The 15,326-nt window shown below is 43.7% G+C and overlaps 3 protein-coding genes across 3 annotated transcripts; 2 read left to right on the top strand and 1 right to left on the bottom strand.

The window, feature by feature from the left end:
• Window positions 1-681: 681 nt before the first annotated feature.
• Window positions 682-1,887, bottom strand: LOC128461664 (olfactory receptor class A-like protein 4). The gene is made up of 2 exons (XM_053446699.1): window positions 1,777-1,887; window positions 682-1,689 (listed from the first exon to the last, which is right to left on the bottom strand). The coding sequence occupies exons 1-2, from the start codon at window positions 1,861-1,863 to the stop codon at window positions 682-684; spliced, it is 1,095 nt and encodes a 364-aa protein (XP_053302674.1). The 5' UTR covers window positions 1,864-1,887.
• Window positions 1,888-4,389: 2,502 nt separating this feature from the next.
• Window positions 4,390-5,455, top strand: fndc10 (fibronectin type III domain containing 10). Its single transcript, XM_053446643.1, has 2 exons — window positions 4,390-4,913; window positions 5,034-5,455. Exons 1-2 carry the CDS (start codon window positions 4,390-4,392, stop codon window positions 5,416-5,418), a joined length of 909 nt encoding a protein of 302 aa, XP_053302618.1. The 3' UTR covers window positions 5,419-5,455.
• A 1,729-nt stretch (window positions 5,456-7,184) lies between these two features.
• ssu72 (SSU72 homolog, RNA polymerase II CTD phosphatase) lies at window positions 7,185-11,850 on the top strand. Its single transcript, XM_053435476.1, has 5 exons — window positions 7,185-7,469; window positions 8,315-8,458; window positions 10,173-10,312; window positions 10,462-10,580; window positions 10,916-11,850. The coding sequence occupies exons 1-5, from the start codon at window positions 7,390-7,392 to the stop codon at window positions 11,015-11,017; spliced, it is 585 nt and encodes a 194-aa protein (XP_053291451.1). The 5' UTR covers window positions 7,185-7,389; the 3' UTR covers window positions 11,018-11,850.
• The last annotated feature ends 3,476 nt before the right edge of the window (window positions 11,851-15,326 follow it).

Below are 15,326 nucleotides of genomic sequence, written 5' to 3'. Positions count from 1 at the left end.
GTTTCCCAGACAAAATGTTAATACTATGCTTTATAGGTTCAGTGTAATGTTTTTTTTTTTCCAACAAGATGGCTTCTGACTACATATGTCATATTTTCATACCTTGTGTGTATCAACATAAAATAATATCGTAAATAAACTTATTGTGAGACAGTAGCCTCTGATGCACCATTTGACATCTAGATTTCTGGATCTGTTTGTTTGAACCTTACAAAAGATTTTAGTTACAAAACGCTGTGGAAAAGTGAAACATGTTATGAAGGAACAATGTACGATATGTGGTAAATTTATGCAATTGGACCAACATTTCAAGGAACAAAATGTCTTTGCAATTTTCCCACTTATATATATTTTTTAAGTGTTGTGTTGGATATTGGAGACTGATTGGACTGGGTTTGATATTTTTTAAATCATTATACACTGTCAGAAATATAATGGAGACAGACGCTGATTTATAAAAATAATCTTGAATTCACAGCACAAAAAAACTTGTACAAGTGATATACTCAGTTTTATCAGAATAAATTCCATCTTAAAAGAAACAACAGAGATCACGGAAATATCTGCTTTGTATTGAAATATGTCAAAATAAGCTAAATTAATACATGACAACAATTTTGTCCAGGTAACAAGTTAGTGGATTCAAACAGATTACAATTGTTTTTCTTGTCACACTCTGCATCACTTGCCTGCTTTAATCTTCTCCTTCACATTTATGATTTTTCTCTCATTTTGAACAACAAAAACAGTTTGTTTTCCCTTTGGAGATGTACTTCCCTGTTCAGCGACCTGACGGTGACGTTTCAGAACTTTAGACCAGCCCAGTATCATGCTCATGATTCTTCTCCTCAGCTTGCCATGTCCCAGCGCCACCACCATTGGACTGAAGCCCACAAATAACGAGGCGGAGAAGTGGGCCACGGTCAGCAGCCCCTCGGCGTGGTGTCCCCCGTCGTGGTTGTAGTACGTCACCGCAGCGACCTGCAGCGCCCAGCAGACCACGAAGAGCGACACCAGCGACATGATGACGTGAGCTGCCTTTCGCTCAGTGGACACGTGTTTGTCCAGTTCCCCATGATTTCCTCCCCCCTCTCCCCCTGAGGTGACGGCTCTGATGTGTTTGGCCAGAGCCTGAAGTGTGGCCAGATTGGTGAACATCATCAGCACCAATGGCAACACCTCATTTAGAGCCAGTGAGGTGGAGGCGAAGGCTGAGCCCTGCTGCTGAGATGGGAACTCCCAGATGCAGCCCAGCAGAGGCCTGGTGGTGCAGCTGATCACCATCAGCTCCACGGTGGCGTTGCCGTGAACGTGGGTGGTGTACACCAGGGCCGGAATGGAAAAGACCAGGTTAACCCCCCACACCAGGCCTAGAACGGACCACACCCTCCGCCTCTCCCTCTGATGTGCGAGAGGTCCAAAGGCCACGTGCTGTCGCCTCAGGGTGGTGCAGTGGAAGACACTGAGCGCCAGAGTCACCCAGCAGCCCACGGCTCGCCACCACACCCACAGCAGCATGAAGACTCGGCACCAGCCTGGAGACAGAGACACGTTCAGGCCCAGGTCTGACACGAAGATGGGCACCGTGCGGAAGAGTGAGGTCAGCAGGTTGGCCAACGACAGGTGCACCAAGATGGTGTCAGAAGAAGGGAGTCTCCGACCCGGACTCTCACTGGCTGACTGAAACACCTGAGAGTGAAAGAAGGACAGACTGAGACAAAAAACAAGACAAACACTCAACTCACAAGTGCAATACAACCCTGTGCATCGTCTCACCACATGGATGACCAAGATGTTTCCCAGGATGCCAGAAAAAACCAAGAGCCCAAACAAAATAGCGTCTACAGTGAGGACCTCTGACATGCTATCATCCTCTGCATGGCGACATAGTTTTTCTTCTTGTAAAGTGCGTGGGAGAGAGTAGAAGGGAAACACTGAGGCTTCATTTATACTACTGCTCCTGGGGATTTTCCTCTTCGTGTCTGATACGTTCACGCACAGATGAACAAGCAAGTTCATCACACAGAAGGTTTCATCTTTGCTGAACAGTTTCAGGGTCAATTAAATTCAACGTGCTGATGCTTTTGCTGAATATGCAGAGGCAGGCGTTTTCCACGTTTGCTTTCCACATCGACGACCTCCTGCAAACGCAAAGCTGTCTCCTGACCTGGACAATCACATACAAAGCCGTGGGTCACTGTTATTTGTTGTGATTAAAATATTCGCGCTCATCGTCACTTAACTCTGCTGCAGAAAAGCATGTGGTGGTGCACCAGTGATCCTCTGAGTGTTTCTTTTTTCGGCTCATTTATTTTTCAGTTCATCCTGTTTGTGTCCCTGCAGCTTGGCTAAAGGAAAACATGTTGTATCACAAAAAAACTAAAAACTACTGATTTCACGGATTGAACTAATCATCTGATGTGAGCTCTCAGGAACCTGTTGGTGCTGGACCAGTCATCGATGCAGCACTCTCTCTGTCTCTGTCTCTGTCTCTCTCTCTCTCTCTCTCTCTCTCTCTCTCTCTCTCTCGCTCTCTCTTATTAGTCAGCCATTCATCCTCTCCCTTGGTAATAATTGTTTGTTGTCTTGCCAGGTTTCTCTCTTGGGAGGAGGCAATCATTATTCACAATAATCTCACATAAGCAATTCTTAATTAATTGTACCATCGAGGACAGTGATGCATCTTGATCGTTTATTAATTCTAGATCTATTTCCTCCTTGCGTGAGATTATTTATATGAGTAGATCCTTTCTTTATTTTTTAGGAACCATCAAAATGTAGAACCAAAACCTTGGTTGAAGGCTTCACTGTATTCATGATGTTATCAAATAAAGAAAAATCTAGAATAATTTCAGTTTTGTAGAGGGGCTCTTTTACCTTAATACCTCTGATGCACTGTCTCAGAATGCTTCGTGTACATGGGATGGACACAGTGAAACTTGCACAACATTATTTACATATCACACAAAAAGCCCAGCATTTATTTCTACATTTATGATGCTTTATCATTACATTTTGTGGAGACTGTATCAGAGAGGTCTTGGTGCAACTGGTGTCTAATGTGTGAGGCTGGATTTGCATCATAAAACACTATTTATTTACATCAGCATCGACACAAAGATTTTCCTGGGAAATAAAATCTAAGTAAAGTAGTAGAAAAATAAGAGAGGTGAGAAATTATATATGTTACTTATTTGTTGGAGGAAATTAACAGTTTTAATTCATTGGTAAAGTAATATTAAGTCAATGTTGGAGGTTGAGCCAATTACAAAAGCAACTAGCAAAATCATTAACACAGTCTTTAACCCCACAGGCTATCTCTAAAATTTTGTCACAACATTTTGTGTTTTTAAAAAGAAGATATAATAAGATAAATGAGATGTTAGTTAGGTTGGTATATGTTGACAGTGTCAGTGTTGTCACCACACAGGTCCGTTTGGTCGGGGGGAATGAAAATCTAAATAAAGTAGCAGAAAGATCAAATAAGATAAATAAGATGTTGTTCTACAGGAAATAGGGAAAACTGATAATTCAGCATAAAATATTTATTAATATTGATTTCATGATTTTATATTATTTCAAACACTCTTGGCTAGGACCTTGTAATTTCACAGGATTACAGGAGAAGGTGGCAGATTGTGTAACAGCAGCTCTGATGTGATGCGAGGGACGTGCACAGGATAAAGGTACGTTTCCATCCATCGCTGCTGTCAGGACTGAGACACACTTGAAACATCGTGAGTGTGTGTGTGTGTGTGTGTGTGTGTGTGTGTGTGTGTGTGTGTGTGTGTGTGTGTGTGTGTGTGTGTGTGTGTGTGTATGTGTGTGTGTGCGTGTGCGTGGGATGATGACTCACAAACCGACTGTTCAGAATTACAAATATGTGGTGCACGCTCCCAGGGGATCTGCGGCGCGCGCTCGTGTACGCGCACTCTCAGACAGAGGCTTTTACGTCAAACCAGGCAGGAGGAGGAAGAAGAAGAAGAAGAAGAAGTAGAAGAAGAATAAAGCGGACCTGGTGGCACGATAGGTGGATGTTAGGACATCCGCGTCCTGTCATCCCAACGAGACAAGTAAGTGCTTCTCCTGGATGTCTGGAGGTGATGCTGAGGTGACTTCCATGACCGTGTGCTGCTTCGTTTAACTTCCCCCTGCACTCTTCATCCTCATGCAAGGTCACAGCGGGATCTCTTGCTGACTGCACGGACGTGGGATTCACTGTTATCTCTGTCGCAGATGCACGGCCCGCCCGCTCCTGTCGCCCATGGACGCGCTCTCTTGCTTCACGCGGATTCCGTCGAGCTCACCGAGGCTGAGCTGATCCTATGGCAGACGTCGGTCCGCCCTGTGCCACCGTGAGAGGAGAATCATCCGAATAGAGGGAGTGAAATGAAAAGCCAACAGCCATCCCTGCTCGCCCTGTCGGCTCTGCTGCTTTGCACATTACACCACACAGCTGGCTCCAGCCGATCATCGTCCCCATCCCCATCACAGGTGAGGGGCAGGGGCAATGTGGGGCTGATGCTTCAAAACTGGCTGAGACAGAACAACATCACCTCCAACTATGGCAATCACAGCCAGGAAAGTAGGCCGCCGTCATCACCGCCAAAGCTCGAAGGGGCGACGGGCCACGTGAATCGCTTCTCCTTCAACAACAGCAGAGGCAATGTCACTCCTGTGATATCTGAGAGGTCTGGCGGGGGACCAGGCTGGAGCCCAGAGGAAGGGGTGTCATCACACTGTGCCTACCAAGTGGTCGAGGGAGGCATTGGGGGGCAGCTGTGCTTTCGAGACACGCTGCTCGGGTACAAGTGTCGCAAGGCAGACTGCAGGACAGTGGTGTCTTTGGGGAATCTGGTGGCAAATATCCTCATCAACGGCAGCGTACTGTTACAGTGGGGCCATGAGGGAGAGCCTTTGATCACTGAGGGAGGGGTGAAGACAGAGGGGGCTGCAGCTGGTCAGAAGAGCAGTGGGGGTCCAGGGACCAATTCAACAAAGGAGGGAAGTCTACCATCAAGCACTGTTTTCAGTGGCCGACGCCACAGGCGAGGAGGCTATGAGTTGAGCTGCTGGTGGAATGGAAGCTACACTCAGTTTGAGTGTGCCGGTGTCCATCTTGGATCCAGCTGCAGGGACTTTCTCCTGACCGAGCTTCATGAGAACATGCCCTACCGGCTCTGCCTGAGATCCCTGGCCCACTCCGACCCAGCTCAGAGCACAGACCAGCGGGACTGTGTGGAGTTTACCCTGCCACCGTCTGGGATGCAGGACATTGTGATCGCCATGACAACTGTGGGGGGAGCCATTTGTGTGATGCTGGTCATCATTTGCTTGCTGGTGGCATATATAACAGAAAACATCATGAGCCCCACGACACAGCACACATACTCCTACCGCACTCATTCACATCACTGATGCACTGCTAAATGAATAAAACTTCATTCATTTAACATCCACTACCATGTGTAAACTCACAGTCATAGTCACTCACTGTCCTTAATAGTTGTTTCCCAAACAAATATGTACATCCTGTTGTGACTGACCTGAAGCACAATCGACTGTGGCTCTGCAAATAACATGCCTTGACAACCTCTGCGAGGATGCACTGGACCAAAAGTACTGATAACTTACATTTAGTAAATGCGGTAGTGTACTGTGTTGTGTTTTTGTTCAAGGTTGTCTGTGATTGAGTGTGTCAGTTTGGGCACTGACAGCATTTATACAGCAATACAATTGATGAAATGGCATCAGAAGCAGACGTTTGGCTAAAACGTTCAGCCTGTGAAAGTGTCCAGACTGTTCCTGTCCTTGCTGGGTCACAGAAAAATAAGACTTTACAGAATTACATCTTTCCACTTGACTAATTCATCCCCCCCATCTTGTTTTGCTTTTAATGTGTTTGTACCATTTTGTACAATGTGCAATACAATCTGCTGTACAGTCTCCAGATACTGTGCCAAACATCTTGAGTTAGAGAGCCTTTATGTCCTGCTGTCAGTAAATAAAACACCATGAGGTAATTTGTAATACTTTGCAGCTGTCTTTATTTCCTTGTGTTTATGTGCATGTGTTTGCTTTTGACATCCAAGGGGAATTTACAAGAATTAGAAACAGGCAATAGAAATACATATGTAACCACGAAACCTTACAGAGCTGTCACCAAACAGGAAAATGTCTGGTTTGTATGAATAAATTCTTTATCTTCTTTATCTACTTATATATTAATGCAGAGTTTCAGGTTATGTTCGTGTTTTAAAGCAGTGTCATGCTCCAATTTTAGCTTCATCACCATTATGCAAGGTTGTGGCATTATGTCGCAATGCCCCAAACCTATAAACCACATGAATGCATTAGACTAATGTACAAATCTACAAGATGGAAAATATTTTTGGAGACGCCCTGGTTTCAATATCTGCATATTCGTATATGTTTTCTGACTGATGAGCTACTTTGCTCATTTGTGATATCTAACCAATTTTTGATAACAATAAAACGCAAAAAGGACACATCGTAAACATGATTATTTCAGACTGACATGTTAATAAGGTAAACATTATTTTTTTAGTTGTATTACTTGTAAAACCTCCACCACAGGTAGGCCAAGATGACAGGATTCCATTTTGTTGTTCCTGGCAGCCTAAATTTGAATATATATATATATATTCAAATTATGGTAGGCCAATATGAAAAGACATTTAAATTTTCCATACTGCCTTTTAGAGTGTAGGACAAAATAGTGAATATCCATTGTACGTTTGAAGTTCTTCTGCACAATGTAAGTTAGCAACTACCGGTATGTCAGCAGGTGTCAGCAGCCACCGGCGGGTGTTAGGGACATAACTTCAGTTGTGCACCTCAGCATCATTAAGTGTTGGCCTTGTAATCAACGCTACAGATTGAACGTTAGGGTATTAAGTTAAATCTGACCACATATGACTGAAGTAAACATTCTTAAAACCTAATTGTGAAGTGCAAGCAATGTGAGCATGTGTTATTTAGACCTGGGACTCATGGCAATCCAAGTGCACGCTGGGAAATTTCCTGGTTGTTATCATGGAAGTTTGTTTCGCACGTTTATTTGAATAAAAGTCGTACTTGTCACATTTACTTTTCGAACTTTTGATTTCAGCTTGTGTGAAGCTCCGCCCCCTTCACCCACGTGACACCATCTCATAAAGCCGTGTCGAACTCACGGGACTCCGCCATTTTGACTTCCTCCTTGTAAGAGAAGACGAGCACGTCGCCCAGTCGTTGTTGTAGAGACGCGTCGCTGTTTACCGTGTCGCGGGGGGTTCGGTCACACTTTCCTCGCGGGGCTCGAACTAAGCCACCTCTCGTTAGTTTTCAGAAAGTCGCGTGTCGAGTAGCTTCAGCCGGGGAGTCGCGATGCCGAGCCACCCGCTGCGTGTAGCGGTTGTGTGCTCGAGCAACCAGAACCGCAGTATGGAAGCGCACAATATCCTCAGGTAAAGACCGGGCGAGAGGAAGACAAAATGGGGGGTCGAAGGGAAACTGCGAGGTGTCGTTCCTGAATGTCTGAGCCGCTCATGAGCCGCACAGACGCGGTGATAGACGGTCCCTCCGCCGGGCCGCAGTCTAACAATGGATCCCTCCTCTCAGGGGCACCGGGGCCGCAGCGCTCCTTCCCCGCCGCCGATCACTACTTCAGCTTAGCTTTGATAAATTCTACCACCATACATCATGTGTCGTCTTCTAAAAGCTGGCTTAGGGGTTTAGTTAAACTATTTGCGACCCCCACATGTTGTTTGGAGCGCCCTCTTGGAGGAAGCATACCGGAAGGGAGGAACTGCAGCTGCCACACAGGGGCTCAGTCATGTAGGAGTTTAGATTGTAGGTGAAATCCTGTTTAAACTACATGTGTGCGCTGCTGGTTCAGTCTGGACGCTGCACACTGGCTCTCACCCGACATGTGATGGCAACAGGACTGGAAACAAAAGAAAGAGGAGGACGCAATAAGATCTGTGGACCAGTGTAGCTTGTTGGGGACACGTCACCCCCGTCATTAGCTGAAATAATAAACATCACATCCCCCCTTTTACAGTTTGTCTATTCTCCTGTATTGGTAGCAGGGTGTACTCAGATTGGGACACAGGAGAGAGCTGGACGCGGCCCCCACACACTTCCCTGTGCAGTGATTCATCGTGTGACGCACAACCGGCCTGCTCTGCTTACTCACTCAGTTCAGCTCTCAGGAGACGGCAGGGAGATTGTGTAGGATGTGTTGTTGTCACTGCTGATTCCAGAAATGTTATGTAATTTGTTCTCTTGTCCTTTTTTTCCCTCTTTGCAGCAAACGTGGATTTGATGTGCGCTCATTCGGGACAGGGTCTCATGTGAAGCTACCCGGTCCTGCCCCGGACAAACCAAATGTGTACGACTTCAAAACGACATATGAACAGATGTACAACGACTTGGTCCGCAAGGACAAGGAACTGTATCCCCTTCTCACTCACCTTTTCCTCACACACACAGACGCACACTTACACGTGGACAATGCATCTTGTTTAGGTTATGGTGTTGCAGCAGCTCAGCAGATTGGAGAGCACTGATGGATTAATCACATGCAGGGATTTTAACAAGTGTGACAGATGCAAAGTGTGTTTTGTTATAAAACCTGTAAAATACAGAAAACAAAGGCAGCAGTAAGTGTGATTTGGTGAAGATTTGAGGTTTTGCCTGTATTTGCGATGGTCTTCTTGATGCCACTGTTTCTTGCTAATGCAGTTTCCCTATATTTTCCATGTGTTGTATTTTTTTAATTTCTCTCCACAATTTTGCAGGTTGAATAACTTTAGCAAGTTCGATTTTTTTGTTGTTGTAATCAGCTTCATCTGGCTCACTTACTTTTATTGTCAATTGCACTTAATGTAGTTTCTGTAAATAACAAATCTTGGTTATATTAGGAAAACAATCACAAGGGAAACTCCATTATCAAAGGAAACAGTAGCTTCAAGTAAATATCATTTAGTGGGGAAAAAACTCTTCCCCTAAGGTTATTTATCAGAAGTACAATAACAAAAAGCAGATAATGATGTCTCCCACAGGATGGGTTTCTGTTAAACCTTGAATCTAGGCATTACTTCTGTTTATAAGATTGTAGGACCCTAAGGTAAGTAAAATACTACCAATTACAACCCCCTGCATTATTCATGAAGAGTAATACCTGCTGTACTTTATTTGTACATGCAATAATATCTCTGAAGCTTTCATCCAAATTATTGCAATTATTCCTCCTGTTAAGTCCTGGCTGGTCCTGATTTTTGGTCTTCGGTGACATTCAAATGATTAATGTCACCATCCACAGTAGAATGTTAAGTCTGCTCTCTGTGCTTATTTCTTTGTGGAATATTTCCAAAAAGCCTCCAGACTGTTCCTACAGAATTAATTATTTACTGATCCAGGCTCAGAAGAAAGGCAAAATATCTCACCAAATGTTGACTTACTGCTGTGCTACTGATCATTATGTTACTGTTTTGCAGTTGCAGATATCTCCATGTGGTGTTTGAGAGGTTAAATGTGTAATCCTAACAATCAAATGTGGAAGAGCTGTGACATGACCGTGCATTATGCCTTAAAGGTGTTCGTACTACATCTTATAAAACTTCTATAATCCCTGTACATATGCATGTACTGATGTATCTCATCACAACAGAAATTTGTTTTTGGCAAAGATGGCCATGTAGTGACAGTGCAGTTCAGAATGTTTTTTTTATTTATATTTTTTACAAATGGCAGCCTGACAGTGTCTGGTTTGTTGATAAAATCAAATATTACAACTTTGTTGAATTCATTTATCGCAGCCTGTAAAGGTTTCACATATTTTACTGACATTGCTCTGAGGTGTAATTTCATCCCGTGTCTTTTTAATCCGCCGACAATTTATAGTAATCTTTTTTTGCACCACTAGAGGGTGCTGCAGTTTGACTATTGAGAGCACTGGTGATGAACCAGTGTGTAATTATCGCCTCTGTGCTTCCACCGAGACATAACCTCATGATGCAAGGTAAAAAATACAGACCCATTCAGAAAAGCATATCCTTATATGACTTCCCTCTCCACAGGATGTTGGTTATTGTGATGAATGTTGTTTTACCTTGGAGTGTGTCTGTTGCTCCCTGCTTGTGTTCCTTGACCTCCTCACTCTTCAGATACACACAGAACGGCATCTTGCACATGCTGGACCGCAACAAGCGCATCAAGTCGAAGCCGGAGCGGTTTCAAAACTGCAAGGATAAGTTTGACCTGGTCATCACCTGTGAAGAGCGAGTGTACGACCAAGTGCTGGAGGGTGAGGATTCTCATGCATGTCTACTACAGGAATCCATGTGGTAACTGTGGGACACTCGCAAAGATCTAGCATTTATTGCTTTTTACAGGCCACAGCACAGAGTCGTGTCACGGTTTGAAAAGCAAGTTTTTACTCTAATTTCTCATCAGATCTGAGCTCAAGAGAGCAGGAGACGCTGCAGCCTGTACACGTCATCAATGTAGACATTCAGGATAACCACGAGGAAGCCACGCTGGGCGCCTTCCTCATCTGTGAGCTGTGTCAATGTGTGAGTCTCCTACCTGGCTTTTCAAATGCTATTGCACCGACACTGCACCGGTGAAGTGGAGCTGAGACGCCACAAAATGTTGTAGTTAATGTGTAAAGGGAGTGACTGGTTAAAATAAGATATGCTAATGACAGTATGCAGTAAGTTACAAGGATATATAAATTCTATTGAGCCTAACAGAAATGAGTCATTAGTGACTTAATTAAAATACTGCCATGGCTAAATAAAGGTGCTATAGATAATAAATGCGTAATATTCAGGATGGTTAAGTTGCCTGCTGCGAATGAGCAGTTTGTGCATGCAGGCTGTGTAATTTGTTTCCCCCTCCTCTGTAGATCCAGCACACTGACGACATGGAGAATGAAATCGACGAGCTCCTTCAAGAGCTTGAGGAGAAGAGCAACAGACCTTTTCTTCACAGCGTCTGCTTCTACTGATACACACCCGAAACCCGCAATAAACTCAGACCACAAGCAATCAAACCACAGAGTATGGACAAGCATACTCCCTGCTCCTCAGTCATCTGTTACACAGTACATAGATAATGTGCGCCTACAGAGCACTCACACATGGAGCTTTGGTCAGGGCCTAACAAATGGCTGCGCTTGGACATATTGGTGATGTTGGGTTTTTCCTTAACGCAGAGTACAGGTCCGCTGCTCTCCCTCTGCCTTTATTCCTTCAGAACAAGGTCAGACCAAGGTCCTCCCTCCATCCCAGTCCAATGAAATGACTCGACTCAGTCATGTCTCCTCAGAGCCATAACACCCCCCTACCCCTGCACCCAGCCCCTTCCGGTCAAACAACTGCTTTAGGAGTTCCTCTGATTTTTGTTCACTGCAGCATGTTGATGCTGACTTTATTTCCTCTAGATGATATATTGTAATTGATTTGACCATAAAATGTCAGACTTTTTCTCTGACCAGGTGCAGTGTAAATGTGTCTCTTGGAGTCAAACAGGGAGGAGTATGAAGTGAATGCATTGTTTGTGCGACCGTGTGTGGTAGATTAGTTGGGATTAAGTTAAAGGTGGGTGGGCTAATAAAGGATAACCAAACCTAGGCCTCTCTGAGGCTCTCTGATGTGTTTCCAATATAATGTGTTGATTCATATTTAAACTTGGATATGTTTATCTTTCAGGGTGTAGTTTTCTTTTTTTTGTAAATGTTAAACTGAAGCATTGTAATTATCTGCAAACTGCGAGCTCCGCTCAGAGTGCCTAATTTTTCTGTATGTACAGATGAATCTACTAAAGAGAACAAACAAGAAACCTGCAGCGTCTCTTTATTTGCTCCGACATGTGGCTCGCGTGTTCACTTGTATAATAGCATGTTACTTGAATTAATATTGAAGCCCAGATCATCTGCCCCTTTTGATTGATTTAGTTTCTTTCTGCTCCATGTTTTGGTTGACTGACAAATGTGTAAAAGATTGAGGTGTGCTAAATAAAGCTTACCTGGGAAGTTCACAAGTAATTGCTTCTGTTATTCTATCCCATTTTCACTGACGGTACAATTAGCATTTAGAGATTGAGTAATGAACTTAATATTAGTTCTGATATATTGATAATTCATAAGTAGGATTTTAAAATATGTCATCTTAAACAATAAAATGATTAAGATCCTCTTTACAGGATCTTATATAAGAAATGTATATATTTGGCCCAGCTTTTTTTAATATGATTTTGGTTCAGTAATGTCTGGTTTAAGACCCAGATGTAAATCAGGAAACAACTGTAGTTTAATTAGAATATTCTTCGTGACAACATAAAGCTACAATGGAGGTGAGAGTATTGATGCAAACAATGACTCGTTCAGTTCATTGTAAACAATTAGCAGTAGGTCGTTACACACCGGGCAGGACCGTGGACAGCGCTCGGTCCCCGGTGCAAACCAAGGAGATCCTGGTCCACGTGATGGCGCTCACTATTCACTGATGGAAGGTAAGAGACATAATGTAAACGCTCCCCATTGGTTCAGTGGTGTGCGATGTCAGGAGCTCTCCTGGCGCACGTGCACGCGATTCTTAACCGCGCTCACGACTTCAGACAGTGCGATAAGAGGACCGTGTGTGTGTGTGTTTGCGCTCCTGTACAGCTATCTTTGTGAGGACTATTTTAAATAGACTGCAGAGTTAAGGACATTTTGAAGGTCCTCATTTCTTCAATGGGCTGTTTGAGGGTTAAGACTTGGTGTTAGGGGTGTAATTAGGTTAGGTTAGGTTAGTAAGGCATCTAGTTTGGATCGTAAGGTAGGGGGTAAGGGGCTAGGGAATGCATAATGCTAATGAGTGTCCTCACTAAGATAGAAGAGAAAACATTTTTGTGTACCTGCGCAAAGTATATATTAAGGGGAAGCGTAGGTTTTCTGAAGAGAGGCTGTTTTCAGTTATTGCACAGCAGTGTTGTGCATGAACGAACGCAAAAGAACACGTTCACTTTTATGAGAACGATGAAACTGAACGCAACTCAATGACAAATAATGAATTTGAACGGTGAACACGTTCATATTGTAGCGTCCTCGCGTATAGATGACAGGAAACTTCTCTCCTTATGTGTATTAAAGTCCAGCGAACACGACACGCTTCTTGTTCGTAACTCTGACACTCCTCTCATCCACCACTGTGTTCATTACAGATTCATTCACTATACGGCTCAATAGAGGAGGAGGCCACTGCGCAGGATGTGCGCAGTGGCCTCCTGCGCAGAATGTGCGCAGTAGGCTTCTGCGCAGGATGTGCGCAATGGGCTTCTGCGCAGAATGTGCGCAATGGGGTTCTGCGCAGGATCTGCGCAATGGGGTTCTGCGCAGAATGTGCGCAGTAGGCTTCTGCGCAGGATCTGCGCAATGGGCTTCTGCGCAGGATGTGTGCGCGCAGTTTTTTTTCTTTTTTTTCCCATTTAATTTAATTAAAAAAAATATTTTTAATTTAATTAAAAAAATATTTATTTAATTTAATTAAATTTTTTATATTTAATTTTATATTCAAAATTTGTATATTACTTTTCATCATCATTTCTCCGCGCTGGTTCAGGGGTAAATGATGCTGGTCTTCACAGGTGACTGACCTACGCAAGCCTGTAGCCGCCACCCCCCCACAGGAGATTATGTGCTTGTGTGTGTGGCTGCGGCGCTTCCTGGTTCTGCCGGTGCGAACAGCCAAAGTATTTACCATGGGCGAGGAAAGGAGGCGGAGCGCTTTTCACAGCGCTTCTACCTCCGGTGCGTCCCCGGGGTTAGAGGATGATGGTGTGACGTTAATGTATTGTTTTACATTGCATGTGTCACGTCATGATAAATCAGTCTCCTATGTCGCCTGTACCAGGAGCTGCCCCTGTCACTGGTTATCTTGGCTCGCTGTCTGGCCGGTAACCAGCCGTCCGGACCGCTCCGTGAAGAAGGAGGAGGAGATGTTTCTTTACTTGGAATGCGGCCACTTTATTTCTCGGATATACAGCAGGAGCAACACTCGCATCACCTCTAGATGCTCCGTCACTTCTCCTTATAAACACATTTTTAGCGTATTTTCCCACAATACCCTGGGGCACTACGTCACACACTACAAACTTTCCTTAAAGGGGCAGGCCATACCTGCAACACAACAGCTCTCGGTCTCATATACAGATGGCAAGAGAAAGCAGAGACGCAGACTCAGCAACTACATCCGAGATCCGATGCACCTTATTATTATCTGAGGGATTTTTACACACTGTCTGATAAACATTCCGACAGTAAAGGCAAGGGGTAGTGATGGATAAGGTTTTCTTTAACAAGTTAAGTCTTTCATTCTCACTGTCCACCTTAAAACTAGGAAATGAACTGAAATATGAACTAGTTCAGAATTTAAATGGTGAACTATGAACGTGAACTATTCATGTTTACTTGTATAAACTGAACTTTGAACTAGTTCATGAGAGTAGTGAACTTGCACAACACTGTTGTACAGTGTACTTACTTAAATTATTATATTTAGGAGATGCGCTCTCCATTGAATGAAGTCTTTTAATCAAATTCACATTTTTTGTAAACCTTTTTGGTTAGAAGCAGCTTCTTTAATCCTTTACCCATTTATGTGAAATATTAAAACCAGACTTTTTTCACTTTAGCAAGTAAACCCAAGTATTGCTGAGAACATTAAGTCCAGATACATTACGTGATTTGAAACACCCCTCTCAGTGCATCTCTGCTGTTATGTATTATGTGTTTGCCTTTAAAAACCACATATTTTAAGACCGACAATGTAACTGAAATGACAGATCACTGTAAATATTACACCATCGTGACAAGGGCCTGGTAGGGCTAGACCATGGGTGTCCAATCTGCGGCCCGCAATCCATTATAAATTGGCCCGCCTAAAAAAAACTTTTGAAACTAATAGTTTAGTAGCACTTAAATGGTACTTAATTATAGCACTTTGTAGTTTGGCTCTATTTTTGAAGAAATTGTACTTTCTTGATTCTTGTTGTTCTGGGTTTGTACCCTTGAATGCACTTATTAGTCGCTTTGGATAAAAGCGTCAGCTAAATGAAATGTAATGTGATGGACTATGGCCCACTGTATTGCAGCTGTCCCTCAGAACGCCACCACGCCCCCCCACTGTCAACAGTCCGATCGTGCGGGTCGTATTTTTTTCTATATGTGGCCCTCAGGATAACAAGTTGGGACACCCCTGGGCTAGACTAATACATACCATGTTACTGCGGTTTTCAAATTTCACTTTCTGAGATACATTTTCACCAGTATCACT

This window comes from Pleuronectes platessa, chromosome 2 (assembly GCF_947347685.1).
Source record: "Pleuronectes platessa chromosome 2, fPlePla1.1, whole genome shotgun sequence".
Classification (NCBI taxonomy): Eukaryota; Metazoa; Chordata; class Actinopteri; order Pleuronectiformes; family Pleuronectidae; genus Pleuronectes; species Pleuronectes platessa.
The sequence above is the reverse complement of the archived record's forward strand: the minus strand, read 5'-3'. Positions and strand labels throughout refer to the sequence as shown.